The sequence below is a fragment of the Crassostrea angulata genome, chromosome 1, assembly GCF_025612915.1.
Source record: "Crassostrea angulata isolate pt1a10 chromosome 1, ASM2561291v2, whole genome shotgun sequence".
NCBI lineage: Eukaryota > Metazoa > Mollusca > Bivalvia > Ostreida > Ostreidae > Magallana > Magallana angulata.
In genome coordinates this window covers 47,108,693-47,129,485 of record NC_069111.1, presented here as the reverse complement: position 1 = coordinate 47,129,485, position 20,793 = coordinate 47,108,693, and the positions used below count along the sequence as shown (strand labels likewise).

General features: G+C 30.4%; 1 protein-coding gene across 1 annotated transcript in view; it reads left to right on the top strand.

Moving 5' to 3' along the window:
* LOC128155385 (atrial natriuretic peptide-converting enzyme-like) overlaps positions 1–20,793 on the top strand; it is a 53,703-nt gene that overhangs the window by 16,794 nt on the left and 16,116 nt on the right. Inside the window, exons 5-11 of the mRNA XM_052817079.1 lie at positions 1,226–1,318; positions 10,864–10,959; positions 12,163–12,255; positions 13,229–13,321; positions 15,189–15,281; positions 17,142–17,234; positions 19,096–19,188. Of these exons, the coding sequence (XP_052673039.1) occupies positions 1,226–1,318; positions 10,864–10,959; positions 12,163–12,255; positions 13,229–13,321; positions 15,189–15,281; positions 17,142–17,234; positions 19,096–19,188 (654 nt within the window). The remainder of the gene's footprint in view (positions 1–1,225; positions 1,319–10,863; positions 10,960–12,162; positions 12,256–13,228; positions 13,322–15,188; positions 15,282–17,141; positions 17,235–19,095; positions 19,189–20,793) is intronic.

Genomic DNA, 20,793 nt, shown 5'->3' with positions numbered 1-20,793 from the left:
TGTATACATCATTTGCAATTGCCACATGCAGTAAATACGTCACCCGTAATTGGTAATATTGTTTGTTATTCATTTAATAGTCTAAAAATCATGTATACAATTAAATATTTAAATATACTGGAACAGCGCCGTGATCATGAAAACCGGGAAAATTGCGTAGAACTACTACCCTAATAGTTTCAATGCATTTAATAAAAGAAATGATTTCATCTTCTTCCTTGCATTTCATTTAGCTATGAATTAGATGAACGTTTATATTTACTCAGTTTAAATTCATTTACTAAGTAAGCCTAACGGTTTCCATTTAGGTTTAATATATTTTTTTTCAGTGAAGACCAAGTTCCGTATTTCATTTTAAATATATGCAGGCAAGTAATTTATAAATTAGATATAATTGATTGTTACAATTTGAATGGAAGTCAAATTCTTTTCAAATAAAAAATACACATTGAATTCTTGATTCAATATCCACCGATATATAGGATTTAAAAACCGTTGCCGTGGCGCAGAGGAAGTGAAGTAATACTGGTAAACGAAGGGTCCCGCGTTCAGTTCTCGTCTTGGGCGTTTTGATTATTTTTTTTTTTCATTTTATTTTCTAGAATAAAAACCGTTTTTAATACCTTTTCTATCATTATCATATAGTTAATATATTTTGTTGGTAAATTAAGCACAATATTGAATTGAAAGATTTTTAATGGCTTAAAGGTGGTTTAAAGGTAGCTTAAAGGTGGCTTAAAGGTAGCTTAAAGAAGTTTGGACATTAAAGACCTATAAGTTGTCCTTAAAGGTGGCTTAAAGATAGTCTTTACACTGTCTTTAAGCCATCTTTACGCTTTCTTTAAGCCATCTTTAAGCAACACATATAGCTTAAAGGTGGCTTAAAAATCGTCTTTAAGCTACCTTTAAGCATCTTAAAGTTATCTTTAAGGAGAACTTAAAGATGGTCATTCATCCTGTGACCGGACAAATGCCTCACTGTTCTTATATATTTCAATGATATGGCATGTAAAAAAGTTTCTTTTAATTTTTAACTACTCTGAAACGATATCATGTTTTATGTTTTTTTGGTAAAATTTAAGGCAAATTATATTGCTAAAAAGAAATTAATTATAGCTTTTAAAATCTTGAATGCTGAATAATGTTTAACCCTATAATGACTATACTTATAAACTGTTTTCATGTGGCCAAAATAAATGCCTGATAACAACTTAATGTTTGACAGATTCAGTATGCCACTCTGAAAATGATTGCCATTCTCATTCTTGTGATGCCGGACAAACGCCTTATTGTAAAAATGGAGGATGCAATTGTAGAGGTCTGTTTTTTTTTCTCTCAAAATGACATGTAAAGAATGATACTGCAAGGGTTTCTATTTTCCGCTTCCGCTAGCACTGTAGATTTTAGATTTTACCAATTTCATGGTTTTATATTAGTAAAAGCTCTGCAAAAACCATTTAGATAGAGAGTTTCTGAAAATACTTTTTAAAATTTGGTAGTAAATTGTGAAATACTTTGTTCGGAACCACCAATTAACTGCAAAGCGAGTTAAAAAATGCAATGGATATAAATTATATTATAATACAAAATTTAAGGTTAGGAAAAAGTTTAAAATTTAATTACAAGTTATTTTTTACTTCATGTAAAGTAAATATCAGAAGCTCATTTTTCCACTTACTATAATTTGACGGATATTTTTTTTAATTTACGGTCTGCACAGTTAATAGTTTGCTAATCGAATGGCGGGGAAGAAAGGTTTACAACATATATATATACCTACAATGTAGTACATGTATCACACGATGATTAAACTCTTTGTGATTCTATATGTATTTCTACAATTCTGTTGCGTAAGCTATCATTAGTTCAGGATTACATTTTTTTAATCGAAAAAGGACAATTGTCTCAGTAGCTTATTCTGGTAAAAGTGATTGTAAAATGAATGATTATCTCCGACAATTTTACATTTATCAAAAACAGTTGACTGAAAGGAAAAGTATTCAAATCCCAATTTTAAGCTGAAAACATTTATAAGATTTGGTCATTTTCAAGTTAACATATCGTTTGGATAAGAAAATGCAACAATCGTTCAATATTTTTCAATGTTGTTTGAGAAAAAGATAGGAGTAAGCTTCTGCGTCTCATAATTATTAAGAATTCAGGAGAAAAAGTTCCGATTTTTTTTTAGATAAAAATTTCATTGTTCATTTGTCTTTAGCGAAGATTCGAAGACTGGGCAGTACATATCAATCAATGTATGTGTAATAAGTTATGAGTTGTCGTTCTTAGAGGCAGATGCTTTGTTATTTTCTGTTTCAAGGTCCAGTTATTGTTTTTCATTAATCTATACTCAAATATATATTGCAAAGCTTATAATTCATTAATATTGTATTTTAATCAGAAGCATCGTTTCCATGCTTATCTATTTGTTTGCTTACTATATTTCAATATTTCATTTCATTTAAATGTAGCTTTTTTTGTTCAACAAGGATGTAATATCAAAATAAACTTTAACATTAACATTAGTACATATTTCACTCCTCGAACAACGGATTATTGCCGATACCAAATAATTTGGTACACACCAATACCAGTTTCATTGCTAAATGATTATACTAAAGTATAGTTTATAGTTTATTAGCTCAAAACCACATGGTTTAAAGGCATTGTATAAATACATGTAAAAACATAATCATTGTGAACAAATTTTTTGCAGTACACAGACACATCTGCCATAATAAGATATTACCACAAATGTACAATGTAATAATTACATAAAAAATAGAAAAGAAAAATGTACATATATGTATTTTTGAATACTAAAGATCAATTCTATGTAAGAATCAATGATTTATAAAATGTCACGCATAGTAACCGATTTTTGTTTATATTTCATACATGGACACACCTAGGTGTAAAACGCAAAATGACACTAATAGTTGGGTGCTGGGAGTAACCGTTGCAATGGTTACAATCTTTGTTCTATTGTCATTTCTAATTTCATAGAAGAAAACTGATTGAGAGATCAATACTTTTGAAATGTTACCATGGAAACCGTTAGAAATTTTTGAAATTGGTCTTTTGTATTTATTTAAAAGCTAAAATGGTAAATTATTTATTTTTTATATCTTATCAATGTCCATGCAATATAAATTTCATCTATGAAAATTTGACACCCGTTGCTATGGCAACTAGGCCAAGAAACAGAAAAAACTGAAAAATTGAAGATGATTTTGATATGCAGTAATTCCTGATTTTATAAATTTTTAGCAAATTTGTTTTGGAACTTGTTGAAATATGCCTAAATTGTTATTGTATACCACAAAAATCTTTGTAACTTAACACAGAAGTGTTGTTCCTAGGAAATTAAAGCTGCGTAGAAAATCTAACAGAAAATCTTACTTTTTGAAAATCCATAGCAACGGCAATATTTTTTAACAAATGCCAGAATTTTTTCAAGTTGCATTCTAGTTCAGGACATACTTGATATTTTCTCACCCATTGATATAAGTTATCTATACTTTTTATACGAATAATAACCATTCAAATATGCCTCTAAGTATTAGAATATACCTTATATTTTAGCTTGTTATCATAGCAACGGTTCTTAGTTTTTGTTTATAAATTCTTAATTACACTACCATAATAGTATATACCAAAAAATTCAAGATTTGCATTATTAGTTCAAATTAAATGAATAAATTATATTTTAAAATTTCTTTTTAGTTACCATGGAAACACTTTAATTATATGTGTTTCTCCATAAATACTTTTCTTTTTCTTGAAAAATAACAATTTGTTTAGTAATATATTCTACCCTAGAGGCCCCAAGTTGTGCACATTACTTACAATGTGTTCTCAAATAAGCATTAAAATACCATTTTTACATCTTAACCCTTTGTTACCATGGCAATGGGACCACATAGCAACAAATTAATGGTGTTAACCTTTTTTACTCATCAAAGTCTATCGAATTGTAAAGTATGATGAAAATCCGTGACTATGCGTGGCCACCGAATTTTGATTCTTACATAGAATTGATCATAACTTATCACTTTAGGACGATAATATACATATTAATTAAAGCAAATATTTCTATACTCTGTGGCTTTCTTAAGAAAAATACATAGTTTGTTTAATTGTTTCTTATATTTCGAATTCGAACTCAGCAACTGAACAAGCTTGAAGCAAAAAGGTTTTGACCAGTAATGATTTTTGATATTAATATACCGTAAATGATTGTATTTTGGACATTCTAGAATGAAGTGATATTCATCTTCAATCGTATTAAGAGTACAAAATCTACAAATGCGACGCGAGCGTACAGTTGATTATACCGACTTTGTTCTATTGCTAGTCTATGTGCAGACAATCTGTATTTTGTCAAATAGTGAAAATTTTCTGTTATACATTCTTTAAGATAAAACTGGAGACCAAAATGGTCGTACAAATATTTGTATACGTAACATTTAGAGGAACACGCAAAGAAAGCGTCTCCTTCCTGAATAAAGACGTCGCATGGTGTTTGCTTAATATATAAAAACAGCTTTCTTTGATTTGGAACATTTTGTGCATACTAAACATTGCTAAAACCAGCAGAGCACACTAAATCTTTTACCATAAAAATCCAAGAATTTTCACATTGGTAGGAATACATATCCTCTTATATGGTCTTTGATATACAATTTTGCGTATTTAAAATTTTCATCCACTATTTCAGTATTTTAACTTTCTAAAAATAATTATGGGAAAACGACCCAGTCCCGTATATATCATAAAATTGGGCGTGGAACTGAACACTCTTAGTATTAGTTTACAAAATCGAGTATGGACGCGTCCAACTGAAGCGGGCAGAACATTACTGTATTTTTGGTTTGAGTTATTCCCCTTTGATTTATTGATTTTTGATGATTCAATTAATGTTTCCAATAATAACCAATTAGTGTGATGATTATTTGTTGTACAATATTAAATATTCTTTGTAAATAAGTTGTTATGCATAATTATTTTTTAGATTAGGTTGGATAAGTTTGTTTATTTTTGATTTCTTGTTTTAAGTTACCACGAATTATTTTAGGCCGGCACATATACAGGGACAGTGTCTATTGCGTTACGAACGACTGTTTGGGGTTAAACTTGAACAGGTACGGCTAGATTGAGTGTGTGGACATCCCTGCTCTTTCTAATCTTCGTGTGATTTAACCTACGATACAGAGTGTGCGGTCATCCCTGCTCTGTATCGCATCAATACAAGTGTGCGGTCATCCCTGCTTGTGTTGGTGGTGGTTGCGGCGGAGCACTAGTGTGTGGTCATCCCTGCTGGTGTTCTGGCCTTTCTAGCGCAAGTGTGCGGCACTCCCTGCTTGCGTTAGGTTGCGTTGTTGGCGCAAGTATGCGGTCATCCCTGCTTGCGTTAACGTTGGTACCTGTTCAGCTGCGTAGGTGTGCGGTCATCCCTGCCTGCGTAACGTTGAGTCCCTATATATGTGCAGGAGCGGTGATTAAAGTCTGCACTTGTAAATATTGGCAGCAATCAGGGCTATCCGATTCTATCTCGGGTACGGGCCCGCGGGGATCACAGGCAGTGACCCCCTTGCACGTTACACAACGTCCTTTCCTGTATGAAAACTCCACACCTCGGCACCGTAATTAAGAATACTGGCGACATATGTATAAAACACTTTTAGTTTGGATTCAATATTCAAAAAGTTTTCCTTACATGTTTTAATTACACCAAATATATATACATTTGCTACCTTGTTGAGCCAGTATCTTCTGTGTTAAATTAAATTTACCATTAACACTCAAGGTCATGATTAAATCAAAGTACTGAGAGTACTGAAAGACGGGGTCTTGAAAGTTGGAATTCGTAATTGTCCTGGATTTCCTCGAATTTGCTTCCAAAATTTATGAGTTTGAATTAGTTGTTACAATTTATGTTAATTCGGCTTTTTCGCAATTGTCTTATACTTTGTCTAAATTTTACTCAATCCCGGCCTTCATAATTGTAAAAAATTAACACAACGATATATTATGTAAAATAAGACCCCAAGGAAATTTTTTTAAAAATTACTACTAACCAGGAAAATAAAACAACTATATCAAAGTAGATAATTTTAAATAAGATTTATTCAATTTTGTGATCCAAGGGAAAATCCACAAGTCGAACGGTATCCGTAATAAAAGTTTTATAAAAACCCAGAAAACTCTAAAACTGCTGAAGTAACAAAGTGAACATTTGTATACCGATAATAAACACAGGCACCTGACGCTAGAAATATTTTTTTTACAAGAACTCTGACAATAAAAAGATTTGACACGGTCGCCATTTTGATTTTTAAGACCGACTTATCTGACACGATTTTCTTCATTTGCAATTCATGCAAAAATAATAGGTAATAATAAATCCGTTCGCCACTTACTACTTTTTTGTGTAAACTCGTGCATCACCTACACGAGTTACGATACAACCGTTCCTTTCATTATGAATCATACTCCGAAAATCAGAGAGATAAATAACAGAGATTGTCAACCCTGCCATTGGCGTGTAAATGTTACGGGACCAACCTTACTTTGAGAACTACAAGTGCAACAGCAATCTTGTATAAGTCATTAAATTTGAACCTGATAGTGAACATCAACCTGTAAATATTTTCAGCATGTTTTATTTATGAAATATTTACAAAAACTCTTTATTTAGTTTTTAAATTACTTTTTTAAAACTTATTGACTTTTCACAAAGTAATCGTAATGCATTACTTAACTCATGTAATGGTAATGTAATGCATTTCTTCAAGAAACTAATGTAATGGTAATGGTAATTTAATGCCCTAATTCATGAAGTAATGGTAATGTAATGCATTATTTTACAATGTAATTCACTCCAAGCCTGATTTCAACTAAGCCGGAAAACAAGAACATTAACATTTAACTTGATTTTGCAAACGATAATATTGTATAAATTATATGATGTATAAGTCTTCCAGAATGTATAATCTATTATAGATTATGCTTACAATGCATTGTTTAAAATTTAAATTCAGTTTAATCAACGAAAGATTAAACGTACGAGAAGGCAAATTCAGACTTGTTTTTATTTTCTTTGTACAAAATTCCTTTAGAGACGAACAGCAGTCGTACGGCAAGTAGACTAGAAGCCAATGAAACACCTAATTAATTTGTAAAACATCTGTGTATAACCCGTCCCGATTTTAACTTCGGCTTGCGCATGAATCGAAGTTTGGTAGTATTTAAGTGAAAGATCGTCAAAATAAAATTCACAATTTTTCAAAAATGGCACATTGCGTTTGGGAACTTTAATTTCGATTCCACCATCAACCTCTTTTATTGATTAATGAGCTCGTACACCAACTGAATCGTCAACGGCGCTGTGCATCCAATTACGTAACTCATTCCACATTTGAACCCGAGCAAGAATGTTTTGATCAATAAAAATATCTGTTTATTTTCTAAATAGAACTTTGTTTATACACAGAGGACTTAGAAAGATTAAATGCGTGTTTTTATGATACATATTTACTGAAATGCATGAAAACTTTCTGCACTATTTTCTTACGCATAGACTCAATTCGTGTGTTCTAAGCATGCCTTCCGGTTTGAGAATTCGGCTGACAGTAAACCAATAGACGGGGTCACGTGACCCCGTCTAATAATTGAAGCTATTTACCAGCTCGACCGGTTGCTTATTATAAAACGATCTTTAACTGTTAGGTAGTTTTGATCCTTTTTGGAATACAACAACTTTTGTTTTAGTCTCATTTACATCAATATTCCAACTTTCACTGTAAACATGCAAATTATCTAAGGTATTTTGAAGACCCTCCTTAGACTCAGACAGTAAAACAGTGTCGTCTGCGTACATCAAAAGAAACAATGAGATGTCTTAAAAATGAGTTGGTTCACATACACTATTAAGGAGATCAAATTCGATGTCGTTAATGTATAATGAAAATAAGAATAGAGAGAGTACCTCACCCTGCATTGCTCCCCTTGTGGAAAAACTCATAGAAGTCTGATTCGAACTTCACACATGATTTGACATCACTTTAGAGTTTACGAATAACACTAAGAAATTTTCCCGTGACTCCGCTTGTAGCAAGTTTTTAAAACATTTTGTTTCTGTCGACACTGTCAAATTTTTTTTTATAATCTATAAAGCAACAATATAACATTTTACCCCTATGAATGTGATGTGAAATCATTCCGTGTAGTGCGAATATGGCATCTACAGTACCAAACCCTGGTTTAAATCCAAACTGTGCGTTAGATATAGCATCATTAGCAGAGGATCAATCTAACAGCCTATTATTTTAGACAGATATAAAAATCTTAGCCAGGTTACTCACTAGGGTAATTCCTCTCTAGTTATTAGTATCATTAGTAATATAACCATAATTATGTCGGTTATAATTTGCAATGATTGGTAAATAACCTAAGATGTGGCAATGGTTAAATACCAATCAATGGTGTGTTCCAAATCATTTGGTATCGACAAAAATTCTTTGTTCGAGGTGTGAAACATGCACTTATGTTAATATTAAAGTTTATTTGAATATTTCATCCTTAATTTTGTCTTTCCAACATTTATAACTTATGTTTTTATCCATGTGTCTCTTACTTTAACTTTTCACCTATTTCATGAAACTGCGAACATTGACCAAATATGAGTTTATAGTAATTTTCAAAATGAATCTTTACCAAGCATTCACACTCAAATTCGACCAAAAGGTTTTCCCCATATCTTGAGTTATCCAAAAAATATAATTATCCCCGTTTTGGACAACTACTCAATGTTTACCTGCTAAATAATTTGAATGCACCTTTGATATCATGGCGGCTATACTATAAATTATGAATGGTTGTGCATTGCATTAGTTTCATAACATTCCAGTACTCAATAGTGCAAAAACTATAATTAAGGTCTTCCGTTTCCAACGGAAGACCTTATTGTTTTTGTACTGTTTATTATTATTTTTTTTTCCAAATTTTGTGCACGCGATTTCTCGAAAACTACTCAACCGATCTGAACAATTTTTTCACAGATAATGGGAAATTATCTGAATTTTATATGTTTTTGAATTTTTGTCGTCATCACGTCGGGTCTGGATTTACGGTCGATTTTGTAATTTTTTACGACCAATTTTGTGCAGAGTTGATCTCAGAAACTATAAGAGATATGACTTTGAAATTTTCGGGATAGGTAGAGCATGGTTTGAAGTTGTGCACTATTTAGTTGTTTTGCACCAGTGGCGCTATTTCTTGGAGCTCGCTTAGGCACAAAAATGGGGTACAGATTTCGAATCAAAATTTCCATATGTTTTGATCAGTATCTTTTTATCAGTTGATATTTTGACAAGACATATAGAACAAAAGTAGTAGAGAATCAAAAGTTCTATCCAATAAAATCAAGAAAAAGGGGCTGGCCCCTTTAATTAGGGACCAAGAGACTCGTAAATTCTATTACGAATAACTTAAAAACGATAAATGTTTTGTTATGCATTATAAAAATCAAAGTTGTTGATCTCTACACTATCGGTTTGAAAGAGTCATCGTCAGGCCCATGTCTGACGTAATTAGGGTTTTTATTCTTTATCTTCAAATTTATTTATTTTTTTTTTGGGGGGGGGGGTAATTTTGAAATTGTATCGATATCTCATGGTATCATTTTATCTAAAAAAAAAAAAATTGGACGGAAGACCTACTCGTTACTCGTAACGAGGTCGTATCTAGTTGTTCTCCTTATCATGAGAGATAAACCAAAAAGGTTTAATCTACACTTTTTGTTTGTAAAAACAAATGTCATACATAAGTCGTAAACCATGTTAGCTTCATACGAGCAAATGTCGTTTATTGAATTCATAACTAAATCTGTATATCTTTATGTAATAAAATTTACAGACAAATTTTAGAATAACACTATCATAGTGTAAATGATAAATCATGGTAGAGCTATCACAGCCTTAAAATACCGTCCAGAAAAACAACAACAGTTCATTTTTTTGAAACAGCATGGTTTATAAAAATTGAACATTTTTCACGACTGAATTGAAATCTATTTTTTATAAATCGATTGAAAATTCCAAGTTATATACATAACATTTTGCCATATAACTGTGCCATATAACAGTTTAGACATTTATTTTATATTTAAGTAAATGTTAATTTAAAAAACAAATGATTAATTTTACATGACGATCTAAGATTTTTGAAAACTGCAATAATAACTAGTTCATGATATTTGTATCTACATAGAATTCTATCACGAATGTTTTTTTTTAATTCTTTCTTATCCCCTCTGTTGTTGTGTAATGCCAAGAATATACAGGAATGCCAAAAGAGAAATAGCTAGTGATCTAGATCAGTCGAATTTTTGGTATTTTCGATAGGTATTTTTCAAACCATATTTTACGTACGAGCACAACAATTTTTTGATACCTATTGTATACCCACAACACTATATTAAAAATTCGTTAAACATTAAGGAATAAGTTAACTTTGCCTTGCTGGTCACCGATATTATACGCAATGTGGGTATTATTTACGACAACATAAATTTAAAAAAAAGAATGATTGTTGTTTATTCTCTAACTCGGAAAATCACTTCAGGTGTACAGTTTGACTTGATTAATTGGGTAAAAAACTAGTTAAAAATTTACATGTAGGAATAGTAGGAATATGTTACTACAAATTGATTTCGAATATTACCGGTATTGTAAATATAGACTTCCTTATATAAACATATAAAATACGGATCTTGAATACGGAATTATAATAACTATACATACATATGTATACTTTTTTCATATGTCACATGAAAACGTCTCGTCAACTTCTTTTGAACAGATTCAGGATGCCACTCTGATTTAGACTGTCTGTCTCATCCCTGTGGTACCGGACAAACGCATCACTGTTCATCTCTTGGAAGCTGTAACTGTAAAGGTATGTTTCAATACCACTACCAATAAAAAAGAGATCTAGCCAGGATACATTTTAAAGTAATCTAAAACTTGAAAAGATACAATGTATGACGAATTTATTTGCATAATTCATGACAGCAGATAGTCCTAAAAAAACTTTGTTTATTTGATAGTACTTGTTTTTAAAAACAAACTTCTACAAATATAACACATGTCGTTATCCATGAAAGCTCATTTAGAGTAGATGGCGTTTATTGAATTCACAACTAAACATGATCACTGTGTCTTTACTGAGATTAACAGGAAAAATTTAGTGTAACACCTGTGTAGTGTTAATCCTAACATTTAGCAGAACTATCATAGACATTAAAAATCCTCACGAAAAAACAACAAAAAACGACAGTTTATTTTCTCTGGAGACAGCATTGTTTTTCAAAAATTAAAAATATTTTCACGAACGAAGCAAAATCTCATTTTTTAAAATCGTTTGAACAATCCAAATTAGATACATAAAATGTAGCCATACAACAGTGTAGACAGTGATTTTACATTTAAGTTAAAGTTAATTCAAATGAAATTGATAAATTTTACAATAAGATATCAGTCCTTTAGAATTTTAAAATCCTTTTTCATCCCCTCTGTATGACTTGCGTTTAAATGCATGTAAATGTGAAATTTAACTATTCATGTTTTACGGAATTGCAAACATTGTACAGATAAGAGGTTTATCGTAATTTTCATCGAACGTTTACAATTAAATTTGTCGCGGTTTCCTCCACATCCTAAGTTACACAGAATATAAGTATATATAAACATCCCTTTTAAACCATTGTTCAATGTTTAAGTGATAAATAATTTTAAAGCTGACAAATGTAATCATGACGGCTTTACTATTATACTAAGATTATGAATAGTTGTGCATTATGTTAGCTTTATTACATTTCTCAAGGAATTCAAGTAATCACAGGATAAGCAAAGTAAGCAAATTTTGTTTTTAAGTTCAGCTCTTGATTTCTTTGTGGATTTAAATTAATTTGTTTCATTTCCAAACAGAAGATTACGTTTAAATGCAATAAAAGGATGATTTTATTATAAATATATGTGTTATCAAATGTATTTGTATTTTTGAACTGACTTAATTCGTTGATGTGGATTTGATATTGGAATTATAAAATGTCTTTAAAATTGTATAGATTAAATGTTTTAAACCACGTGTTTCCTACAGATTTGGAATGTAATTCCGATTCAGACTGTCAATATCATTCCTGTAGTAGCGTAGAGACACCCGTTTGTTCATTTGGAATCTGCTACTGCAAAGGTTTGTTGTTCAATAACGATGAGGTACACATGTTTTCTTTGAAAAGGGCAATACAAAACGACCCCCCCCCCCCCCAAAAAAAAATAAGAGAAATTCATGAAACATACTTTCTTTAAAAAATTGTAAATAGATTTTTGTCAAGGAGGCGTCTTTTTTATTATCATTTTGTTTTTAAATACGAAACATGAGTTAAGGCGTCTAAATATTTTCCGATTGATATCAGTCAGTGAACTCTTACTATGTCCTATGAGAGGACATCAAAAATATTAATTCTTAATAAGTAATGCAAGTAATGTTTGATTGACTGGAATTGATCAGCCAGAGAATGATTTTTAAAAGTTCTTTTAAAAATTTTACCTGTTCTTCAAAGATTTGTTCAAAGTATAGGTACTTATGAGCACAATTTGACTTTTTCTCAACATTTATCACCTAGAACTTTATAACAGGAAATAAATTTTACAGCTAGCTAAATACTTTTTATAATTTTCATTTGGCGTTTTGAATTTATATATATATATGCCAAAGAGGAGATTTAAAGCAATATGTAGCAGATTATAAAAATGACAAACAATCAAAATATCTATTTACAGAAGTGAATTGAATTTTTTTCTATGATGAAATATATATGATATGGTTAATCAGTTTATATAGGATGGTACGGAAGATCAAATCTGATAAAATGAGTAAATCTTAATATGTCATACACACATTTGTTTATTGATAATTGGACATACAAAGTATAAATGTGGTCTTCAACGAATAATCTTATTCTATATTTTACTGTACAATGAAAATATTTTAAAAAAACTTCACCCTAAATAAATGGAACTTATGATTTTCAATTAATGAAAGTTTCATATCTTCAACGAAAATAACATGAAGAGACAGAAAAGAAAAGTAAAATAATATGAACGAAAAACAAGTACACGTGTTTAACACACTCACAACAACTATTCACACTTTTTTGTTACAGACATAGTGTGCCAAACCAATTCAGATTGTCAGTATCATCGTTGTGAAGCTAGTAAAACACCATACTGTGTTTTTGGTAGCTGTTTCTGTGAAGGTATAATTTTCTTTCATTTATTTTATCAAAGTCGATTAATTGTAAATACATGTAAAAGGGTTCAGCCTTTTTAAAAATGCGTAAATCAGAGTAGCTGAGCTGGCACTATACTTTTATAGATATTTTTATGCCTTGCCATGCGTATTCCCTAGGCGCATAGTGTTTATCATATATATCTGCAATCGATCTCTGCCACCGTTTATTACACCTAACGTTTACTTAATATTTGATCCATCATTAAACTCCAATAAAAAAATATGATTTTGATCTGAGCAGAAACTCTCGTTCAAATGCACAAATTTTAAAATGATTGCGAGTGTTATTTTTTAATAATGATAATTATCAGATTTAGCTTTGAGTCAAAGTCATACTTAATTCTCAGTACACGTATTTATTACTTATCTGACATATTCTAATAAGCTGCATCCAAAAGAACGTTTCGGATAAATAAGCCAGTGAATGTGTGGCATTTTGCATCCGACTAAAGCACAGTTTTACAAATATTCATTGTAACTATTGTAATTTTTTAAAAAGAGTTTATTGCAAGGTAAGTGTATGTCTCATACAATATTGAGCAATTCATTTTTTGAAATGATCAGCATTCAATTATTCTTTAGAGCTTTTTTCGCTAAATATTATAACAATTCATTACATATAATGTTTAGTTGAATAATTATCAGGAATATTAAATCTTGAAGGAAAACTGAATTTCCGTAAGACAAATCAATTATTAAAACTGACTTCCATGAAAAACTCCAATTCTTTAGGAAATAAAATTCATACAGGATTATAAGAAATTCTAACATTTTTTTTTCTTAAATTCATACAGGATAATAAGAAATCCTCTGATTTGTAAATGTCTCTTTAGAAAAAGTCCATCTTGGCAGTTGCATAAATATTTGATAGTTAAAAATCAACCTATGTCATTATTTTGTTATTATACTTCATCTTATCATATACTTCAGTGTTTACCCAGCTACATGCACAAATCACTCTGGAACTTATCATTAACATGGCTATTGGTAATAGCTATTTGGAAAAATGAGAGGGAAAAAAAGATCTGATTTAATTGTATAGACTCAACGGTTGTTTTCTTCCACTTTAGAAATTATATCTACAACAACAACGGCTACTGCAGCGTATGATGAGTCAACGTTCTACATTGATTTCTAAACAAATGCAAAGAATAATTTGTCTTTAAGAGATTACATATAAGCGCAGTTAAGAGTTTTTTCCTTTACATTAAGTTAAATTTTGATAAAGTACATTGATCAGCTTAGTTGAAAATTGCACCTTACCACACTTATGTATCTTAAAGGCTTTCGGAGCTAAACTTCTGAAAAAAACCCTGAATGTAGACAGTGTACCCTTCCTATAAATAATGATGTTTATCTCCCATGCGAGTGTTTTATCTTGAGCAAGGGGTTATATAAGAGAACATACACCAAAGGTAAGGCGAATGCATAATTCAAACCAATTCCGATATTTATAATCAGAAGTGAATTATTGGATTGCTTTTATAATTTGAAATTGTTAATTAGTTTATAAGGGATGTTACGGAAAAGCAAATCTAGAGTAATCTTAATATGACATACAAACATTTGTTTATTGATAATTGGACTCAGAAGGTATAAATGTATTCTTCAACGAATAATCTTAATCTATATTTTACTGTACAATGAAAGTATTTTAAAAAATTTCACCCAAAATAAATGGAACTTATGATTTTCAATTGATCAAAGTATCGTATCTTCGACGAAAATAACACGAAAAGACGGAAAAGAAAATTAAATTGAAATAATATGAACGAAAAACAAGTATACGTGTTCAACACAATCACAACAACTATTCACACTTTTTGTTACAGACATTGTGTGCCAAACCAATTCAGATTGTCAGTATCATCGTTGTGAAGCTAGTAAAACACCACACTGTGTTTTTGGTAGCTGCTTCTGTGAAGGTATATTTTTCTTTCATATACCTATCAAAGTCGATTAATTGTAAACTAAAAGGGTTCAGCCTTTTTAAAAATGCGTAAATCAGAGTAGTTGAGCTGGCACAATACTTTTATAAATATTTTTATGCCTTGCCATGCGTATTCCCTAGGCGCATAGTGTTTATCATATATATCTGCAATCGATCTCTGCCACCGTTTATTACACCTAACGTTTACTTAATATTCGATCCATCATTAAACTCCAATAAAAAAAATATGATTTTGATCTCAGAAACTCTCGTTCAAATGCACAAATTTTAAAATGATTGCGAGTGTTATTTTTTAATAATGATAATTATCAGATTTAGCTTTGAGTCAAAGTCATACTTAATTCTCAGTACACATATTTATTACTTATCTGACATATTCTAATAAGCTGCATCCAAAAGAACGTTTCGGATAAATAAGCCAGTGAATGTGTGGCATTTTGCATCCGACTAAAGCACAGTTTTACAAATATTCATTGTAACTATTGTAATTTTTTAAAAAGAGTTTATTGCAAGGTAAGTGTATGTCTCATACAATATTGAGCAATTCATTTTTTGAAATGATCAGCATTCAATTATTCTTTAGAGCTTTTTTCGCTAAATATTAGAACAATTCATTACATATAATGTTTAGTTGAATAATTATCAGGAATATTAAATCTTGAAGGAAAACTGAATTTCCGTAAGACAAATCAATTATTAAAACTGACTTCCATGAAAAACTCCAATTCTTTAGGAAATAAAATTCATACAGGATTATAAGAAATTCTAACATTTTTTTTTCTTAAATTCATACAGGATAATAAGAAATCCTCCGATTTGTAAATGTCTCTTTAGAAAAAGTCCATCTTGGCAGTTGCATAAATATTTGATAGTTAAAAATCAACCTATGTCATTATTTTGTTATTATACTTCATCTTATCATATACTTCAGTGTTTACCCAGCTACATGCACAAATCACTCTGGAACTTATCATTAACATGGCTATTGGTAATAGCTATTTGGAAAAATGAGAGGGAAAAAAAGATCTGATTTAATTGTATAGACTCAACGGTTGTTTTCTTCCACTTTAGAAATTATATCTACAACAACAACGGCTACTGCAGCGTATGATGAGTCAACGTTCTACATTGATTTCTAAACAAATGCAAAGAATAATTTGTCTTTAAGAAGTTACATATAAGCGCAGTTAAGAGTTTTTTCCTTTACATTAAGTTAAATTTTGATAAAGTACATTGATCAGCTTAGTTGAAAAATGCACCTTACCACACTTATGTATCTTAAAGGCTTTCGGAGCTAAACTTCTGAAAAAAACCCTGAATGTAGACAGTGTACCCTTACTATAAATAATAATGTTTATCTCCCATGCGAGTGTTTTATCTTGAGCATGGGGTTATATAAGAGAACATACACCAAAGGTAAGGCGAATGCATAATTCAAACCAATTCCGATATTTATAATCAGAAGTGAATTATTGGATTGCTTTTATAATTTGAAATTGTTAATTAGTTTATAAGGGATGTTACGGAAAAGCAAATCTAGAGTAATCTTAATATGACATACAAACATTTGTTTATTGATAATTGGACTCAGAAGGTATAAATGTATTCTTCAACGAATAATCTTAATCTATATTTTACTGTACAATGAAAGTATTTTAAAAAAACTTCACCCAAAATAAATGGAACTTATGATTTTCAATTGATCAAAGTATCGTATCTTCGACGAAAATAACACGAAAAGACGGAAAAGAAAATTAAATTGAAATAATATGAACGAAAAACAAGTATACGTGTTCAACACAATCACAACAACTATTCACACTTTTTGTTACAGACATTGTGTGCCAAACCAATTCAGATTGTCAGTATCATCGTTGTGAAGCTAGTAAAACACCACACTGTGTTTTTGGTAGCTGCTTCTGTGAAGGTATATTTTTCTTTCATATACCTATCAAAGTCGATTAATTGTAAACTAAAAGGGTTCAGTCTTTTTAAAAATGCGTAAATCAGAGTAGTTGAGCTGGCACAATACTTTTATAAATATTTTTATGCCTTGCCATGCGTATTCCCTAGGCGCATAGTGTTTATCATATATATCTGCAATCGATCTCTGCCACCGTTTATTACACCTAACGTTTACTTAATATTCGATCCATCATTAAACTCCAATAAAAAAAATATGATTTTGATCTCAGAAACTCTCGTTCAAATGCACGAATTTTAAAATGATTGCGAGTGTTATTTTTTAATAATATTATCAGATTTAACTTTGAGTCAGAGTCATACTTTATGCTCAGTACATGTACTCATTACTTTTCTGACATGTTCTAATAAGCTGCATCCAAAAGAATATTTCGGATAAATAAGCCAGTGAATATGTGGCATTTTGCATCCGACTAAAGCACAGTTTTACAAATATTCATTGTAACTATTGTAATTTTTTAAAAAGAGTTTATTGCAAGGTGAGTGTATGTCTCATACAATAGTGAGCAGTTCATTTTTTGAAATGATCAGCATTCAATCATTCTTTAGAGCTTTTTTCGCTAAATATTAGAACAATTCATTACATATAATGTTTACTTGAATAGTTATCAGGAATATTAATCTTGAAGAAAAACTGAATTCCCGTAAGACAAATCAATTATTAAAACCGACTTCCTGGAAAAACTCCAATTCTTTAGGAAATAAAATTCATAAAGGGTTATAAGATATTATAACATCTTTTGTTTTTAAAATTCATACAGAATAATAAGAAATCCTCCGGTTTGTAAATGTCCCTTTAGAAAAAGTCCATCTTGCCAATGCATAAATATTTGACAGTTAAAAAATCAATCTATGTTACTATGTTGTTATTGAACTTCATCTTATCATATACTGCAGTGTTTACCCAGCTACATGCACAAATCACTCTGGAACTTATCATTAATAATACCATTGATAATAGCTTTTTGAAAAAATTTAAGGGAAAAAATGATATGACTTAATTGTATAGACTCAACGGTTGTTTTCTTCCACTTTAGAAATTATATCTACAACAACAACGGCTACTGCAACGTATGATGAGTCAACGTTCTAAATTGATTTCTGAACAAAAGCAAAGAATAATTTGTCTTTAAGAAGTTACATATAAGGGCAGTAAAGAAATGTTTTCTTTACATATAGTTAAATTTTGACAAAGAACATTGATCAGCTAAGTTGAAAAATGCACCAAACCACGCTGATGTATCTTAAAGGCTTGCAAATATGATGCGGAGCTAAAAGTCTGCAAAAACTGAATGTAAAAGTGTACCCTTAACAAAAATAATGATGTTTATCTCCCATATGAGTGTTTTATCTTGAGCAGGGGTTTATATAAGAGAATATACACCAAAGGTAAGGCGAATGCAAAATTAAAACAAATTCAGAAATTAAAAATTAGAAGTGAATTATTGAATTGTTTTTCTATCATGAAATCGTTGATTAGTTTAAATGGGATGTTACAGAAAATCAAATCTCGAGAAAATCTTAATATGTCATTCAAACATTTGTTTATTGATAATTGGACATACAAGGTATAAATGTGGTCTTCAACCAATAATCTTAATCTATATTTTACTGTACAATGAAAGTATTTAAATTTTTTTTTTACCCAAAATAGATGGAACTTATGATTTTCAATTGATAAAAGTATCGTATCTTCGACGAAAATAACATGAAGAGACGGAAAAAAGAATTAAAATAATATGAACGAAAAACAAGTACAAGTGTTCAACACACTCACTACAACTATTCAAACTTTTTTGTTACAGACATTGTGTGCCAAACCAATTCAGATTGTCAGTATCATCGTTGTGAGGATAGTAAAACAACATACTGTGTTTTTGGTAGCTGCTTCTGTGAGGGTATAATTTTCATTCAAATATTTTATCAAAGTCGATTAATTGTAAATAAAAGGGTTCAGCCTTTTTAAAAATGCATTAATCAGAGTAGCTGAGCTGGCACTATACTTTTATGAAAATTTTTATGTCTTGCCATGCGTATTCCCTGGGTGCATAGTGTTTATCATATATATACTCTGCCTCCGTTCATTACACCTAACGTTTAGTTAATATTCGATCCAGTATAAATATTTGACAGTTAAAAATCAATTTATGTTATTATTTTGTTATTATACTTAATCCTATCATATACTTCAGTGTTTACCCAGCTACATGCACAAATCACTCTAGTGCTTTTAGTTTCGAAGTAAAAATCCTGCCTCGTGTTTACAGTCTATTTTCTAGAATCTAAGTCCTTGTAGTCACATATAAAATCTAGATGTTTATTGATTTTAAATTTTAAATTTTACCTTCATTAATTGTTGGATTAAACGAAATTTAGAAATTTTTCTCTAATTGCAACAATTAACATGCTTAAACGACCCCCCCCCCCCGGATTAATTTTCGATCCGCGCCTTGCAGCAATGTTAAGGCGTCCCGATACTAAAATACGGCTGAAAAACGATATTGAATCATTGCAAAATTACTTTGACCGGGAGTATTTCTTGAAATCTATGTTACATTTGTTGACACCGATGTTGATTTTGATGCATTTTTGTGACATCATATGTACTTTGTAATCACGTGACGGGCGAATCCTAATATTGCAAATGATCTATTGAAAGAAGCATGGTCACGATTTTGATCAAAATTATTTCTCCGATTTTAACGTTTACAATGCTTCAGTAAGGCATTTTTATTATTCAACCAAAATTTGAAGGTCATTTGTTGAGTTATAAGCGAGTTACAGAGCTTACAATTCTTTGCTATGTAAACAAATCCTTTGTTTACATTTTGAATGTTGAAGTGAAAATTAAAGTTTTAGACCAAAAATAATGTGTTCAACGTTAGGAGCTGTTTGTTTTTGCTTTAAATGAATAAGAAGATAGACAAATCAGTTTGAAAAAGATTTTTACTGGTATTTTAACATAAGTAAACAAAAAACAGGACACAAGCCCTGTTTACATTACAAAGAGTTGTGAGCCCTGTATCTTGCTTATAACTCTTCGATTGACTCTCAAAATTCATTTTGATCATTAGAAATGCATTCCTTAAACATTGTAAATAATAAAAAAAGAAATATAAAATTTGACCAAAATCGTGACCATGCCCCTTTAAATCGCATTACATGGCTCGTGTAACATGATGTGCTTGTATTTGAATGTTTGCAAATGCAAACTCTGAAAACAATTAAAATGTATATTTGTATTAATGTATACTTTAGTCTGTGTCGACAGATTCACACTTCTTCTAATTGCATTTACTCACTTCTTCAAATTCACATGGATTTCATTTAGTTATCATTTGTCAAAAATATTTATCTTTTAAATGTGATTTTTACTAAATCAATTAACATTGATAAAATTCCAGTTACTTTGCACTATTTATAACCCTTAGTATTGTTTAACAAGGTTAAACCTTGAAGTGTAAATGTATTGTCGATGTTTATGTTAACTATAATTCTTTCAC